The following is an 18,175-nucleotide window of genomic DNA, read 5'->3' on the forward strand; positions in this document are numbered from 1 at the left end:
GAAGAAAAAATACAACCACGGCGTTCCATGACTCATATACAGTCCATAGAGAATGATCCATGACTCATATACAGTCTATAGAGAATGATCCATGACTCATATACAGTCCATAGAGAATGATCCATGACTCATATACAGTCCATAGAGAATGATCCATGACTCATATACAGTCCATAGAGAATGATCCATGACTCATATACAGTCCATAGAGAATGATCCATGACTCATATACAGTCCATAGAGAATGATCCATGACTCATATACAGTCCATAGAGAATGATCCATGACTCATATACAGTCCATAGAGAATGATCCATGAAACATATACAGTCCATAGAGAATGATCCATGACTCATATACAGTCCATAGAGAATGATCCATGACTCATATACAGTCCATAGAGAATGAAGTTTTGACCAAAGTAGCCTTGTGGGAAAACAAACTGAGAAAAAAGCCATTTTACTGCAGCCAGATGGAATGGAAGTGGATGAGGGAAAAAAAGGAAGTCAACCGAGGCAGCTTTCGCAAGGCATCATGGGATATTGAGTTTTTTTTTTCGCTCTCTAGCGGCCACCGCAGCGCAGAGGCTATCAGTTACCATGGTAACCAGGTAAGATGTCTGTGGACGTCTTTCTGAGGTACTGTGACAATTTTCTCCACTTGTTCTACTTGGTTCAAAGTCTGTTGGTGATTGGTTCACCACATTTCAAAACTTGCTGTTGGTTGGTTCACCACATTTCAGAGCCTGCTGTTGATTGGTTCACCACATCTCAGAGCCTGCTGTTGATTGGTCCACCATATTTCAAAGCGCTTGTCTTTCCGGAAGGGGGTTATGTCCTTGAAGCAGTTGTTGAAGAGTCTGGAAAGACATCAAAGGATGGAACATTTTATTCAACACTGCTGAACACTGCTCAACACTGCTCGTCAACACAGCTGAAAACAGCAGACCTACAAGCTCACCACACGTTGCTTTGCTTTGCGTTGAGAGCTTGTAGATCGGCTATTCTCACTACTTCTTAATGATTATTTTCTTAGATTTATGGAAGTTTCTTAGATGTATTTTTTTATTTTTACTGGAGTCGTGACCCATACACATGTCTTCATGACCCACTAATGGGTCCCGATCCACAGTTTGGGAGTAAAATGTTGATGATTGACTTCTCTACACACCTGAGAACATTAAGCTCTAATATTAAGTCCCTTCTACTCACCGTACAGATTGGATGGAGGTATTGATCATTAGGATGGAGGTATTGATCATTAGGATGGAGGTATTGATCATTAGGGTGGAGGTATTGATCATTAGGATGGAGGTATTGATCGTTAGGATGGAGGTATTGATCATTAGGATGGAGGTATTGATCATTGAGATATTGATCATTAGGATGGAGGTATTGATCATTAGGATGGAGGTATTGATCATTAGGATGAGGTATTGATCATTAGGATGGAGGTATTGATCATTAGGATGGAGGTATTGATCATTAGGGTGGAGGTATTGATCGTTAGGATGGAGGTATTGATCGTTAGGATGGAGGTATTGATCATTAGGATGAGGTATTGATCATTAGGATGGAGGTATTGATCATTAGGATGGTGGTATTGATCATTAGGGTGGAGGTATTGATCATTCTACTCACCATACAGATTGGATGGAGGTATTGATCATTAGGATGGAGGTATTGCTCATTAGGGTGGAGGTATTGATCATTAGGACGGAGGTATTGATCAGTCTACTCACCGTACAGTTTGGATGGAGGTATTGATCATTAGGGTGGAGGTATTGATCATTAGGATGGAGGTATTGATCATTACGATGGAGTTATTGATCATTAGGATGGAGGTATTGATCATTAGGGTGGAGGTATTGATCATTCTACTCACCGTACAGATTGGATGGAGGTATTGATCATTAGGATGGAGGTATTGATCATTCTACTCACCGTACAGATTGGATGGAGGTATTGATCATTAGGATGGAGGTATTGATCATTAGGGTGGAGGTATTGATCATTCTACTCACCGTACAGATTGGATGGAGGTATTGATCATTAGGATGGAGGTATTGATCATTAGGATGGAGGTATTGATCATCAGGGTGGAGGTATTGATCATTCTACTCACCGTACAGATTGGATGGAGGTATTGATCATTAGGGTGGAGGTATTGATCATTAGGGTGGAGGTATTGATCATTAGGATGGAGGTATTGATCATCAGGGTGGAGGTATTGATCATTCTACTCACCGTACAGTGTGGATGGAGGTATTGATCATTAGGATGGAGGTATTGATCATTCTACTCACCGTACAGATTAGATGGAGGTATTGATCATTAACTCACCGTACAGTGTGGATGGAGGTATTGATCATTCTACTCACCGTACAGATTGGATGGAGGTATTGATGGAGAGCAGCTGGACTAATCTGTCTGTCAGAGCATCAGTGAGTTGGTTGTGACTCAGACTACAACAACACAAGAAAGAGAAAAGACAAAGCAATAGATTAGTATCATATGGACACACATGCACACACGCGCGCGCACACACACACACACACACACACACACACACACACACACACACACACACACACACACACACACACACACACACACACACACACTGTAAGACTAATTGTGACCGAAGGTAGCAGTTTAGTATGAGAAAAGGCACATCATGTCATCGTTCGTTCGGCCGGCCGGCTGGCCGTCCGTCCGTGTGTGCTTTTTTACAGTCTATGGGTTTTCCGCTCTGACATCTGCTCTGACATCACTGTGATGTCAGGGGAACCACACTAACAGAATCCCTTTATGCCCCTATATGGAGATCCCTGATGTCATCAATATTGAGCGCATGTCTAACAGGACTTCATATGGGATTGCCCATAAATGGAGGAAGACAGCCCATATCTATGTGGCTCGTTCTACAGACAGTGAGCTCCATATTTGGGCGTAAAAGGAATTGTATGTATGATGTATGATGTCAGATGTCATAGACATCATAGGACTTTCACGTAACAAATAACTGAGTATATGTTTGGGGTCCCACAGCATATCTCCATATAGGCCTATACAGAACATGGATCTCCATATATGGGTACCAGGGGTCTCCATATGGGTAACTGGTCCGATATACATCACTTAAAAGCCTTTTATGGCGAGGTCGCTTGTCACCCTTAGGCGTCTTACTAGTACTCACTCCAGGACTTGTGCTTTGTGCAGGTGGGGGATCAGAGTCTCTAGCAGCTGGTCAGTGAGTTGACAGTGACTGAGGTCCACTTCTGTCAGTCCCTCAGAGTGCTCCAGAACCAGGGCCAAACATCTGCAGGCCTTCTGCTCCAGTCTGCTCTCACTGAGGTCCAGCTCTCCAGCCAGAGCTCCAGCCAGGGAACCTGCTCGCATCACTGTGTTCCTTTCACTGCCCACAGGGACCAGGGATAGCAGCTGGAGAAGCAGGGCTTTACTGCACCTGGACAGGATACACATGATAGATAGATAGATAGATAGATAGATAGATAACACATGACACTTGACTGTAGAGATCATGACTACAGATTTGCGTGATGTTTGTACTGCCTCCTGTTGGTGCTATAATAGGAGAATGTTAAAAGGCCTCAGCCTAGTGGGAATGTGCATGAAAAAGTTTCACGGAAATCGTACACCGTGTTCATGATTTGATTAAGCACTCCTGCCAACTTTGGAAGCCAGTCTTTGCCAATCAGGTTGGAATATGAAAAATCTGTTTGGACAAAATCTGTAGGAGTACTTTTAAGACATGTGTTTTGCTCAAATCGGCCTCTTGGTGGCACTATAACAGACCCACGTGAAAGATTTGGGGCAGGAAAGGTTTCCGCCATGCTGGAGACAATAGAGAGTTTAAGCAAAGACAGTTTTCAGGACGGCTCCGCTAGGCGGAAGTACAGCTGCTATGACGCAATCTCCGCAGCAGTCAAAACCGTTAAAGGTGATGAATTTCACTTTTCCTATTTTAAAACCTTTTTTTGGGGTCCCACTAGCACCTTCTAGCCTCACAAAGTTGGGGGGGGTGGCGCAGTTCAGGCCAAAGGTGGTACTGCAGCTGAAAATGCTCTGAGAGCCATTCAAAAATGAGAGGCTCTCTATTCAGGAGTGGTAATTTAGCCTCAAACCTTTTTAAAAACGTTTTTGGGACATAAACAATATGACATAAATACGTTTTAAATGCATGGTGTATCGCCTTTAAGCAAACAGCCGTCGCGACGGCTTCCCACCCCTTTTACTGAACTCTTTGGTTTCCATGGACGTGTGGAGCGGGACGGAAAGCCGCTCCGCGCTCCAGGGGTCTATGGTACCGTTCACTCTTCGCTCATGTCGCCCCCACCGCCGCTCTGCTCCCCCCCGCTCCGCCGCTCACCTTGATTTGCGTATCGCTCGCTCACCGCGCACTCCGCGCTCCGCTCAGGGTCGTCAAAAAGCAGAAAAAAAAGAAAAGGAAAAAAAAAAAGTTTGCTACGATGTCCGAAACAGTTTCTCCTTCGCCAGTGTGTTCCCAACACAAACGCCTGCGGTAATGTGAGCCTCGACTAGAGGGAGATCTGTCTAGGCAATCTAAGGCATTGTATTTTAAGACGGGAAATATTAAATCCTGTTGGTTATTGATTAGGCTAATCACCACAACCGAGAGAGGGAGGCGACTTGTGGCGTGTGTTTTTCATTCAGCCAAATCAGTCTCACTTGCATTTCAAATCGTATCCTTTGACTGGCTTAACTGACACAAGGTAGGCTACTTATTACCAGTAAGACTCCCTAATCGGGAGATAAGCGACCGTCAGGTGACATGTATACACAAAGAGGGCTGTAAGTGCCATTGGTTCCTGGGTGTAGGGGGACGTGTAGACATAGTGTGTACCGATTTGTGTGATTTTAGGGCAAAATCTGTAGGAGCAATGTCCAAAAATGTGTTTTGCAAGAATCGGCCTCATGGTGGCGCTAGAAGAGGGGCATGTGAGAAATGAGGGGTGGGGTCTCCGCGTTGCCTTGGCGGACGAATAGGTACCGGCCCCGGCTCTCCCGGACGCTCCTAGCCCGAGTTACGGCATTTTATGTGAGCTGCAGTGGAGGGGGTCCTCCACTGGGGGCGCCACCACTTTTGCATCCGTTCTGGAGCACCAGGAGTCGGTGGTCCCCGGGAATTCCCCGTGAGCAGCCCCGTTGGGGTGGTCATTTGGTAATTTTTGCACATTTGGTCATTTGTTACATCTGGGGGTCCCCCAGGGACCTGGGGGTCCCTGGAGCTCCGGGGGCGTGTGTGCAAAATTTGGCATGGATCGGGGCAACGGTTGCGGAGATATGAGCAGGGCAAGAGTGTGACGTGTGAGGTGTGACAGACAGAGGGACTGACACTACTTACAGTTTGTGGAGGTTTTGATAGTAAGTGCGACCTGACGGTCGCAATAACATAGCCTAGCCTACTTGTGTGGATGATATAGATACATTTTGTGAAATCTTGATAAAGGGAATTCTCTGTCTCCTCTCCTCTACACGGTGCCGACATGATGGCTGCCTGCGCTGCCACGGACTGTTTGTTGGCAACATGTGGCGCGCGGCCCCAACAGGATCGGCTAGGAGCGGAGGAGGTCGGCGCTCCAAGTAGCGGAGGAAAATCCTCGCTCCAAAGCCGCTCAGACCCATTTGAAAAGTCGCTCGCTCACGCTCACGTCAAAAACGGCCCGCTCCGCTCCCCGCACCGCTCGCGCTCCACTCCGCTCGTATGCTCTGGCGTCTATGCAGCAGACGTTGTAGACGCAACGTGGAAAGGTAGTTTCGACGGCAAGCAGCTTTATCTATCGAGTACAGTTCCACTTCCGGTTACCGTAGCGAACTGCCGTAGCCATCCTTGCTTAAAGTCCCTAACAAACAGTTGTAAAGCTGCTTCTAGTGGACACACAGTAAGAACAGTGATAAAAAAGCAACAGCAGGCAGCAAAGTGTTGTCCTTCTCACCTCAGATGGACTCTGTTGAGGACAGGGAACAACAGCTCCAGTCCACTGTCCTCCACCTGGCAGTCTGATAGGATGAGCTGGGTGTCCTGACTGCTGCTGCTGCTGTGTCCCAGGACAGTAGAGATGTCCCTGCAGTGAGTGACAGTCAGAGACAGAGACGGTGCTCCCTGCTGTTGCTCTGACAGGTCCACAGAGGAGGAGCAGGACAGGTCCAGTCTGTGATGTAGAGCTCTGAGCAGACCTGCTGCTGCTGCTGCCCCCTGCTGTGTCTGACAGGTAGTGCAGCAGTGGAGGAAGGTCAGCAGCAGACTCCTGTCAACACTGTTATGAGGATGGAAAACATTACACATTAAATCATTACTTTAGTCATTAATATCATTAACATATTATACAAATACATAACCATACAAAGCAACTAGACACCTTGAATAGGAAAATATATTCATGATCATAATCTTCACATTGCATAATGTAAATGAAAATGCATGTTACAGCAATGATAATTGGCTTGCGACGTGCAACAACTGGGGGCCGGGATGCTGGAGACCACGCTGCCAGTCAAAGTGACTACTGGCCAATCCCAGCGCGCCTTTTCCGGGACTTATCAATTCAATTCAACAGAGTGCCGATGTTGCGTAGCACAGCTGTTCTTGGACGATGCGTACGAAAAGACCCACCCCCACCTGACTGATTGGCCTGGCAACTACCGTGTCTGTGACGCACATGGAAGTGGGTACCGACCGGAAACGAACGGTTGCAGAGTCCCGCGAGCTTAGGCCCCAGAGCCGAAGGAGGCGTCTACATTTTCTATGGGTCTTTCTCAATATCCCTACTTGTCTCTACTTGCCTCCTTGTGAACTTGTGATACGTCATCAGTCTGTGCCAAGTACCATTCCAATCCTCAAGTCTGCATCTGAGCAAGTAGAGACGAAATACCAGGATGTAGACTTGATCCGCCCCGATCCTCCCACTTTACCAAGTCTGCTCTGGACAAGACTTGCACAGACTTCTCAGAGCAAATTACCCACAATGCCTTTCACCATTTCTTCTTCTCTTGCTTCTCTGTCAATAAACTGTTAAACAGCACCATCTACGCTACAGTATGTGCAATCTCCCACAACTTGTTTTTACTGTTGGCTTTGATGCTTAAAATACTCTGCAGTATTTCATTTCATTATATTCAATCAATCAATTTTATAATTATATTGACCTAATATAGGCTACACTTTAATGAACAAATGAATTAGAAAGGCTGTTTCAGTATTTAATTTTTTGTTTTATTGTAAATGCACATTAAGCCCTGAAAAGTCATTTATTGAAGAGTAGCTTAGATGTTATATCTGACTTTATTTTTCATTATTACATTTTTGGCCACTTGCAGTAAGATTTCCGTGAGAATGGCATATTACGATAATCACCCAGGGCTGTACACAGTGGGCTATATTATATTTATAATTCAGCTAATAATATAGGATATTCATATGCACATTTCTGTACGCTTTTTTAAAAACAATATACTGTGTAACAGTAGGTTGACATTTAAAAAAAGGAAAGAAAGAACAGAGCCAGTGTTGTGTTTTATTTAATTTTTTCTAATATATATGTTTAGTTGTAAAGTGCACAATGACTGTTGAATGAGCACATTTTATCCTCTGTTGGAACAAAAGAACAGATCTACTGCTGAATGCATCCAACTTGTAGATCTGCCCAGAATATAGGCCTATTCACAGAAACAGTGGAATGCCCTGAAGCAAGCTGAGACTGTGACATCATTGAGTATGCTGCTATTCCAATAGCAGAACTACCCTCCTCCCGTCCTCCCGTCCTCGGAAGTCCCTTCTCCCAAGGAGAACTTGCTAGTCTGAACTCCCAAGGAGAGAAGTCAAAGTCACCAAGTATTTGATTTGATAATCTGCCTATGTCTATGCAAGCTACTTACCTGAGATGAGAGACTTTGTCCAGGGAGCACAGGATGCTCATCACTGCCTCTAGTGCTATGGAGGTCCACAGCAGACTGAGTTGTGTCACTTTGTCAGAGTGTTTGAGAATAAAGAGCAGAGCGTCACAGTCCACTGTGTCCAGCTCTGTGTTGTTCAGGTTGATGACATGTTCTAATGAGCTCAACAAACTGGACACACGCTCACTGGAACCACATTTATATGTCTCTCTGAGGGCACTCAATGTGAAGCTGGGACTGGCTCTGAAAACATGGATTATTGTTAGTCTTCTAGATTATTTTTAATTACAATTACAGTAACACTGACTATGTAAAATGTAAAGTATTAGCTTTTATTTTCTATTTAGTAGCACAAGTCATTTTAAACTCACCTTTTAAATGAAACTCTGTCCAGAAAGGGTAAAAGAGCTGTGATGCTTCTCTCTGAGATCTTGTTCTTCCTCAAGTCCACGGTAATACTACCAAACCTCTCCAGAAAACACTTTGTCAAGTCCTCATCCTGAGCTGTGAACACAACAGCAGCTAGCTGTTGCAGAACCTCTGGACACAGTCTGTTGAGAATATGGATCAGAGAACAGCATGTAGATACATTAATAAACATGTGTAGAATGAAATGTTGGTTAAGGTTTTTATCACTGACGTGTTTTATGACTCAACAAATCAAATTGACTTACTTGATTGTCAGTTGACCATGGTGAGTCAACAGTGGAAGCAGGAGGTATGAATGGATGCTGGACTTGGTCATGTCCAAACATGTGACTGACCAGTGTCTCAGCAGGGAGGCCACATTACTGACAACCCTGGACAACAGTCTCTCTGACTGTGGAGTGGTCTTCAGGAGGGAAAGCTTTTCAACAGCCACTGGACAGGGCAAATGTTCTGATCTTACACAGCGAACAAGGAGCAACACCATGCTTTCAGACAGCCTGAAAAGAAAGGAATAAAGGACAAACTTTTACTTATGAAAACTGCTAGTCTTAACTACACAGCTACATGTTTAAGAGCCAAGATAATATTATAGCTATATGAATAATAGCCAAGATCTTTACATAAGTACTAGATACTTACTTAGTTGCGTTACATAACGCTGTTATTTTTTCGTAACCTGTTATTCCCAACACTGGGAATAGAAAGCCAAGATCTTTACAGAATCTAAGGATCAAGTAAGTAAGTATCTAGTAGACAGAATCGACAATTTAGACAATTACAATTTAGGCATCAAGCAGATGTTCTTATCCCGAGTGATGAAGAATAAAGAAATCTAATAGACATAGCCTACCCAAGACGTTGGATTTGTGCTGCATGTCTAAAAAGCAGTGACACTCCTTTGAGAGAGATCTTGCTGGGTTTCAGGACCAGATCCACTCTAGAGCCACAGAGTTGCAGAACCTTCCCCACAGTCTTGCAGGTGTTTGTCCATAACTCTCCTGTCAGCTGCAGGGTGAAACCAAGGAGACGGAGGAGAGAGACCAGCTGTTCCACCTCCACTCTGGATCTAACAGTGATGGATTTACACGTGTGCTGGAAGAATCCTGGATCACATCTGAAACATGTATTAGTTATGGAAGAATAATTATCCATCAGCAATATGAACACAGACATAATAATCTTAATTTGTTAAGAATGAATACAGATTTTACTTCTAAAACTATAATAAGAATAACTGTGTATCTTTAGATGGGATAAAGAGTTACATATTTATTTTATACTTTCTCATTTGATGGTGTCGAACATTGCAGATCAACTAAATCAAACATGACACATCATCGTTGAGCACATTAATGACATTGTTAAAACAATGACGCATTGTGAGGATCGTCTATTTTTATCTTTGTCAATAGTAAGTCCTATACCGTATAGTCCTATAGAGAAATTAAAGGAAACACAATAACCTGAGTTGTGAGATGTAGGGTAGACACTGAAGGAAGATCCTCACTTCACTCTCTTCATCTGACCAGCCTGTCAGCTCTACTGGTTTCTTCTCTGGTTGGAGTTTCATCACCTCTAGGAGGAGGGAGACCTTTCTCTCTGAGAGGTCTATGGACCAGACTGTAGGAGCTGACTGGAAAACTGGTTGTAATGCTGGAAGAACACTTCTGCCTGTTTGAGTCTCATAGTTCTTCACATAGGAGTAAAGGTCCAGTAGTACAGCACTTTGAGACTTGCTGTCAACCCAGTCAAAGGGGAATGCGTTGTAATTACACACAGAAGACAACAATTCCAGAATCTTCTCTCCTGTTTCTTCTTCCTGTTCTGCTGCTTCACAGAAGAGCTTCCCCAGGACCTCGGTTGCTTCTGGACCATCAACAATGCAACTGTTCAAATAAAAACCAACATGAAATATTGATCTCTGCATCATAAACAGATCCAAACAATAACAGATACTGTATTCATCACATTTTAGTTGGAATAAAACACTGTGGAGCACACTGATAACATTGAAACAGTTTAAAATTGTTTAAATGTCTGAAAAAACAGCCGATCTTCGTGTTATCCTCCCTTGGGATGGGTCTGTTATCACCCCTGTCATGCCTTGGCCAAGGCTCAGTAGTCGGACTACCAGCTACCAGGAGCTGGTACACCTGATACACGTGTTATCATATCCTTGGGATGGGACTGTAATCAATATTGTCATGCCTTAGCCAAGGCTCAGTAGTCAAACTACCAACTACCAGGAGCTGGGTAGACCCAATATCAGCCTTAATATCAGCCTTGGTCTTGGCATTGCAATGCGCATGCGCCAACACACGAGGGGAAAAAAATAAGTCACGTGGGATTCGAGACTACAGGGTTGGGAATTCTAGCCATGCGTTGTTACTGAGGACGCTACTGAGATGGATGCGCCGCTCCAACATAATTTTTTAGCATTAGGTTTAGCCATAGTTTTACTGAGGTTAAGGTTAGGGTTAGGGTTAGGTTTAGGGTTAGGGTTAGGTTTAGGGTTAGGGTTAGGTTTAGGGTTAGGGTTAGGCATAGTATTTTTCACCGCCACGTCGCGTTCCGTTACCGAGTCATGTGTAAAAGAAAGCATAAAAAAAAAAAAGTCCGCCAGCTGCCTGGTTAGCTCAGTCAGTAGCGACAGGAACTGGTAATCCGACGGCCCGGGGTTCGATTCTCACTGAGGGAGCGACCAGTACTTTGTTCCAGTGAACGTGCGTTGGCGCATGCGCATTGCAATGATTAGTCTATGGGCGATAACGGAACTACCAGCTCCTGTGCAAAAACACAAGTGTGTGCGTGCATGTGTGTGTGTACAGTATGTGGGGGTTTCAGCTTAGTCAGATTTAAGAAGAGGCTCCAAGGTAAAGAAGAAGTGTCCTCAGTGTTCATTTATACTCTTAACTCTGAGAGTGTACAAATGTAACCAAATGGACCCTTATGGGTCAGTTTGGCTACATTTGTACACTCATAGTGTTAAATTAGAACTCAGGCTGACAAAAATCACAATGAAAAGCTTTGCAACTGCGTGGTGAGCTTGTAGATCTGCTGTTTTTGATATTTTTCACCAATTGTATAAGAGTAAATAAATCATGACTTGTTACCTATAAAAAAAAGTAATCATTTAAACAACATTTAAATATATATATAAACAGATAATAACGTATAGTCCAATAGAGAGATTAAAGGAAACACAATAACCTGAGTTGTGAGATGTAGGGTAGACACTGAAGGAAGATCCTCACTTCACTCTCTTCATCTGACCAGCCTCTCAGCTCTACTGGTTTCTTCTCTGGTTGGAGTTTCATCACCTCTAGGAGGAGGGAGACCTTTCTCTCTGAGAGGTCTATGGACCAGACTGTAGGAGCTGACTGGTAAACTGGTTGTAATGCTGGAAGAACACTTCTGCCTGTTTGAGTCTCATAGTTCTTCACATAGGAGCATAGTACCAGCAGTACATCACTTTGATACTCCCTGTCATCATAATCATCCCAGTCAATAAAGAAGAATGTTTCATAATCACACACAGAAGACAACAATTCCAGAATCTTCTCTCCTGTTTCTTCTTCCTGTTCTGCTGCTTCACAGAAGAGCTTCCCCAGGACCTTGGTTGGTTCTGGACCATCAACACTGCAACTGTTCAAATTAAAACCAACATGAAATATTGATCTCTGCATCATAAACAGAACCAAACAATAACAGATACTGTATTCATCACATTTTAGTTGGAATAAAACACTGTGGAGCACACTAATAACATTTTGAAAAAGTTTAAAATTGTTTAAATGCCTGAAGAACACGAGTGTGTGTGTGTGTGTGTGTGTGTGTGTGTGTGTGTGTGTGTGTGTGTGTGTGTGTGTGTGTGCGTGTGTGTGTGTGTGTGTGCGTGCGTGTGCGTGTGCGTGCGCGTGCCTGCCTGCCGGCCTGCCTGCGTGCGTGCGTGCGTGTGCGTGTGTACAGTATGTGGGGGTTTCAGTTTAGTCAGATGTAAGAAGAGGCTCCAAGGTAAAGAAGAAGTGTCCTCAGTGTTCATTTATACTCTTAACTCTGAGAGTGTACAAATGTAACCAAATGGACCCTTATGGGTCAGTTTGGTTACATTTGTACACTCATAGTGTTAAATTAAAACTCAGGCTGACAAAAATCACAATGAAAAGCTTTGCAACTGCGTGGTGAGCTTGTAGATCTGCTGTTTTTGGAATTTTTCACCAATTGTATAAGAGTAAATAAATCATGACTTGTTACCTATAAAAAATAAAGTAATCATTTAAACAACATTTACGTATATATAAACAGATAATAACATAATAGTCCAATAGAGAAATTAAAGGAAACACAATAACCTGAGTTGTGAGATGTAGGGTAGACACTGAAGGAAGATCCTCACTTCACTCTCTTCATCTGACCAGCCTGTCAGCTCTACTGGTTTCTTCTCTGGTTGGAGTTTCATCACCTCTAGGAGGAGGGAGACCTTTCTCTCTGAGAGGTCTATGGACCAGACTGTAGGAGCTGACTGGAAAACTGCTTGTAATGCTGGAAGAACACTTCTGCCTGTTTGAGTCTCATAGTTCTTCACATAGGAGTATAGGTCCAGTAGTACAGCACTTTGAGACTTGCTGTCAATCCGGTCAAAGGGGAATGTGTTGTAATTACACACAGAAGACAACAATTCCAGAATCTTCTCTCCTGTTTCTTCTTCCTGTTCTGCTGCTTCACAGAAGAGCTTCCCCAGGACCTTGGTTGGTTCTGGACCATCAACACTGCAACTGTTCAAATTAAAAAAAACATGAAATATTGATCTCTGCATCATAAACAGAACCAAACAATAACAGATACTGTATTCATCACATTTTAGTTAAAATAAAACATTGTGGAGCACACTAATAACATTTTTAAAATGTTTAAAATTGTTTAAATGTCTCAAAAACACAATTGTGTGTTTGTGTGTGTGTGTGTGTGTGTGTGTGTGTGTGTGTGCGCGCGCGCACACGCGCGCGTTTGTGTGCACGTGAGATAGAGAGAGAGGAGAGAAAGAGAGAGTGTGTGCGTGTGTGTGTGTGTGTGTGTGTTTGTGTGTGTGTGTGTGTGTGTGTGTGTATGTGTGTGTGTGTGTGTGTGTGTGTGTGTGTGTGTGTGTGTGTGTGTGTGTGTGTGTGTCTGTGTGTGTGTGGAGGGTGTGGAGGGTCTCAGCTTTGTCAAGTGTAAGAAGGGGTCTCCAAAGTAAAAAGGTTGTGAACCACTGATGTACTGCATATACTTAAAGCATATCGTTTATGTTGTTCTCTCTGCACTTTGCTTCTATCTTCTACATTTTAAATGTAATAATGCGATACAATTAGAAAATATACACAATCATGGTTACCTGAGCTTTGAGATGTAGGGTAGACACTGAAAGAAGATCCTCACTTCACTCTCTTCACCTGACCAGCCTCTCAGCTCTACTGGTTTCTTCTCTGGTTGGAGTTTCATCACCTCTAGGAGGAGGGAGACCTTTCTCTCTGAGAGGTCTATGGACCAGACTGTAGGAGCTGACTGGTAAACTGGTTGTAATGCTGGAAGAACACTTCTGCCTGTTTGAGTCTCATAGTTCTTCACATAGGAGTATAGGTCCAGTAGTACAGCACTTTGAGACTTGCTGTCAATCCGGTCAAAGGGGAATGTGTTGTAATTACACACAGAAGACAACAATTCCAGAATCTTCTCTCCTGTTTCTTCTTCCTGTTCTGCTGCTTCACAGAAGAGCTTCCCCAGGACCTTGGTTGGTTCTGGACCATCAACACTGCAACTGTTCAAATTAAAAAAAACATGAAATATTGATCTCTGCATCATAAACAGAACCAAACAATAACAGATACTGTATTCATCACATTTTAGTTAAAATAAAACATTGTGGAGCACACTAATAACATTTTTAAAATGTTTAAAATTGTTTAAATGTCTGAAAACACAAGTGTGTGTGTGTGTGTGTGTGTGTGTGTGTGTGTGTGTGTGTGTGTGTGTGTGTGTGTGTGTGTGTGTGTGTGTGTGTGTGTGTGTGTGTGTACAGTGTAAGAAGAGGCTCCAAGGTGAAGAAGAAGTCTCCTCAGTGTTCATTTATACTCTTAACTCTGAGAGTGTACAAATGTAACCAAATGGACCCTTATGGGTCAGTTTGGTTACATTTGTACACTCATAGTGTTAAATTAAAACTCTGGCTGACAAAAATCACAATGAAAAGCTTTGCAACTGCGTGGTGAGCTTGTAGATCTGCTATTTTTTGTATTTTTCACCAATTGTTTAAGAGTAAATAAATCATGACTTGTTACCTATAAAAAATGAATTAATCATTGAACAACATTTACGTATATATAAACAGATAATAACATATATTTTAATAGAGAAATTAAAGGAAAAAATAACCTGAGCTTTGAGATGTAGGGTAGACATTGAAGGAAGATCCTCACTTCACTCTCTTCATCTGACCAGCCTCTCAGCTCTACTGGTTTCTTCTCTGGTTGGAGTTTCATCACTTCTAGGAGGAGGGAGACCTTTCTCTCTGAGAGGTCTATGGACCAGACTGTAGGAGCTGACTGGTAAACTGGTTGTAATGCTGGAAGAACACTTCTGCCTGTTTGACTCTCATAGTTCTTCACATAGGAGTATAGGTACAGTAGTACAGCACTTTGATACTTCCTGTTGTTCAGAGTATCAACCCGGTCAAAGGGGAATGTGTTGTAATTACACACAGAAGACAACAATTCCAGAATCTTCTCTCCTGTTTCTTCTTCCTGTTCTGCTGCTTCACAGAAGAGCTTCCCCAGGACCTTGGTTGGTTCTGGACCATCAACACTGCAACTGTTCAAATAAAAAAAACATGAAAGATCTCTGCATCATAAACAGAACCAAACAATAACATATACTGTATTCATCACATTTTTGTTGAAATAAAACATTGTGGAGCACACTAATAACATTTTAAAAATGTTTAAAATTGTTTAAATGTCTGAAAAACACAAGTGTGTGTGTGTGTGTGTGTGTGTGTGTGTGTGTGTGTGTGTGTGTGTGTGTGTGTGTGTGTGTGTGTGTGTGTGTGTGTGTGTGTGTGTGTGTGTGTACAGTATGTGGGGGTTCAGCTTAGTCAGAAGTAAGAAGAGGTTTCAATGTAAAAAAAAGTGTCCTCAGTGTTCATTTATACTCTTAACTCTGAGAGTGTACACATGTAACCAAATGGACCCTTATGGGTCAGTTTGGTTACATTTCTACACTCTGAGTGTTAAATTAAAACTCAGACTGACAACAATCACAATGAAAAGCTTTGCAACTGCGTGGTGAAATTGTAGATCTGCTGTTTTTGGTATTTTTCACCAATTGTAAATAAATCATGACATGTTACCTATAAAAAAATAAGCAATCATTGAAACAACATTTACGTATATAAAATGATAAAATAGCGTAGTTCAATAGAGACTTTAAAGGAAACACAGTAACCTGAGCTTTGAGATGTAGGGTAGACATTGAAGGAAGATCCTCACTTCACTCTCTTCATCTGACCAGCCTCTCAGCACTACTGGTTTCTTCTCTGGTTGGAGTTTCAGCACCTCTAGGAGGAGGGAGACCTTTCTCTCTGAGAGGTCTATGGACCAGACTGTAGGAGCTGACTGGTAAACTGGCTGTAAAGCTGGAAGAACACTTCTGCCTGTTTGAGTCTCATAGTTCTTCACATAGGAGTATAGGTCCAGTAGTACATCACTTTGAGACTTGCTGTCAACCCGGTCAAAGAAGAGGAAAGTTTTGTAATTACACACAGAAGACAACAATTCCAGAATCTTCTCTCCTGTTTCTTCTTCCTGTTCTGCTGCTTCACAGAAGAGCTTCCCCAGGACCTTGGTTGGTTCTGGACCACTAACACTGCAACTGTTCAAATAAAAAAAACATGAAAGATCTCTGCATCATAAACAGAACCAAACAATAACATATACTGTATTCATCACATTTTTGTTGAAATAAAACATTGTGGAGCACACTAATAACATTTTTAAAATGTTTAAATTGTTTAAATGTCTGAAAACACAAGTATGTGTGTCTGTGTGTGTGTGTGTGTGTGTGTGTGTGTGTGTGTGTGTGTGTGTGTGTGTGTGTGTGTGCGCGCGCGCGTGTGTGCGCGTGTGCGTGCGTGCGTGTGCGTGCGTACGTGAGCGCGCGCGTGTGTGTGAGAGAGAGAGAGAAAGAGAGGAGAGAAAAAATGTTTGCGTGCGCGCATGTGTGTGTTTTTGTGTGTGTGTGTGTGTGTGTGTGTGTGTGTGTGTGTGTGTGTGTGTGTTTGTTTGTGTGTGTGTGTGTGTGTGTGTTTGTGTGTGCGTGCGTGCGTGCGTGCGTGCGTGTGCATGCGTGCGTGTGTGTGTGTGTGTGTGTGTACAGTATGTGGGGGTTCAGCTTAGTCAGAAGTAAGAAGAGGCTTCAATGTAAAAAAAAAGTGTCCTCAGTGTTCATTTATACTCTTAACTCTGAGAGTGTACAAATGTAACCAAATGGACCCTTATGGGTCAGTTTGGTTACATTTCTACACTCTGAGTGTTAAATTAAAACTCAGACTGACAACAATCACAATGAAAAGCTTTGCAACTGCGTGGTGAAATTGTAGATCTGCTGTTTTTGGTATTTTTCACCAATTGTAAATAAATCATGACATGTTACCTATGAAAAAATAAGCAATCATTGAAACAACATTTACGTATATAAAATGATAAAATAGCGTAGTTCAATAGACTTTAAAGGAAACACAGTAACCTGAGCTTTGAGATGTAGGGTAGACACTGAAGGAAGATCCTCACTTCACTCTCTTCATCTGACCAGCCTCTCAGCTCTACTGGTTTCTTCTCTGGTTGGAGTTTCATCACCTCTAGGAGGAGGGAGACCTTTCTCTCTGAGAGGTCTATGGACCAGACTGTAGGAGCTGACTGGTAAACTGGTTGTAATGCTGGAAGAACACTTCTGCCTGTTTGAGTCTCGTAGTCTTTGACATGGGAGTACAGGTCTAGGAGGAAGTCCCATTTGTAATGCCAATATTCAGAAAGAGAGAACACATTCTCTATTGTTTGTGTGTTTAACCTCTCATGGAGAGCTGCTTGCACACACAGATCCATCAGAAATCTGTGTCCTGTTTGATACTGAGAAGTAAACCTGTAAAATATGAGAAATATGTTCAAGAAGCAACATTAACCCCTTGTACCCTAGAATCCCCTTTCCGGGGGAAGAATGCGTCAAAATAATAATCATCACATCTTTGGTGACACCACCATCAATAAGTGCCACCTGATATAAATAACAAGGAACGCTCTGTTGGGACACAATTAGGCCATACGGGCCATACATAGATTAGCCAAACCTATGTGTAATCACAGAGGGCTAAAGGGTGATGTCATAATATCAATGCATATATAAGGGCCACGAGAGTGGCCGTCTATGTCTGTAGCCAATCGAATGGGCAGAAACGGGCGTATGGCCGAAGATCTTGAGGATTGGTGGATTGGTGAGCTTCACATGACATTTCAGCCAACCAGACTATAAATGTTTCACGTAACATCATAGTATCTTACGGTAAAACGAGTGGAGCGGGCACAAACCTCTAGTATCTATAAATTAACAAATCTCTGTGTGTCTACAGTATAGAACATCGCAGCGGAAGTGTTTTCCTGGTGCCACTTAATATTCCCCATTAATTTTCGCCATAGACTTTTACAAAAATATTGATAACAATTATGTTAAGCCTTGAACCAAGCAATCCAGGAAGGCAGTGAATCATGACCATACAACCTTTGTTT

The 18,175-nt window shown here is 42.8% G+C and overlaps 1 protein-coding gene across 1 annotated transcript; it reads right to left on the reverse strand.

The window, feature by feature from the left end:
- Window positions 1-459: 459 nt before the first annotated feature.
- LOC308304141 (uncharacterized protein) lies at window positions 460-17,479 on the reverse strand. Its single transcript, XM_080748701.1, has 15 exons — window positions 17,142-17,479; window positions 15,843-16,268; window positions 14,775-15,209; window positions 13,738-14,160; window positions 12,719-13,141; window positions 11,577-12,011; window positions 9,830-10,252; window positions 9,217-9,480; window positions 8,612-8,863; window positions 8,309-8,488; window positions 7,920-8,180; window positions 5,981-6,301; window positions 3,199-3,468; window positions 2,381-2,464; window positions 460-859 (listed from the first exon to the last, which is right to left on the reverse strand). The coding sequence occupies exons 1-15, from the start codon at window positions 17,246-17,248 to the stop codon at window positions 739-741; spliced, it is 4,425 nt and encodes a 1,474-aa protein (XP_080604827.1). The 5' UTR covers window positions 17,249-17,479; the 3' UTR covers window positions 460-738.
- Between the last annotated feature and the right edge of the window lie 696 nt (window positions 17,480-18,175).

This window comes from Nannobrachium achirus (assembly GCF_963921795.1).
Source record: "Nannobrachium achirus genome assembly, chromosome: 19".
NCBI lineage: Eukaryota > Metazoa > Chordata > Actinopteri > Myctophiformes > Myctophidae > Nannobrachium > Nannobrachium achirus.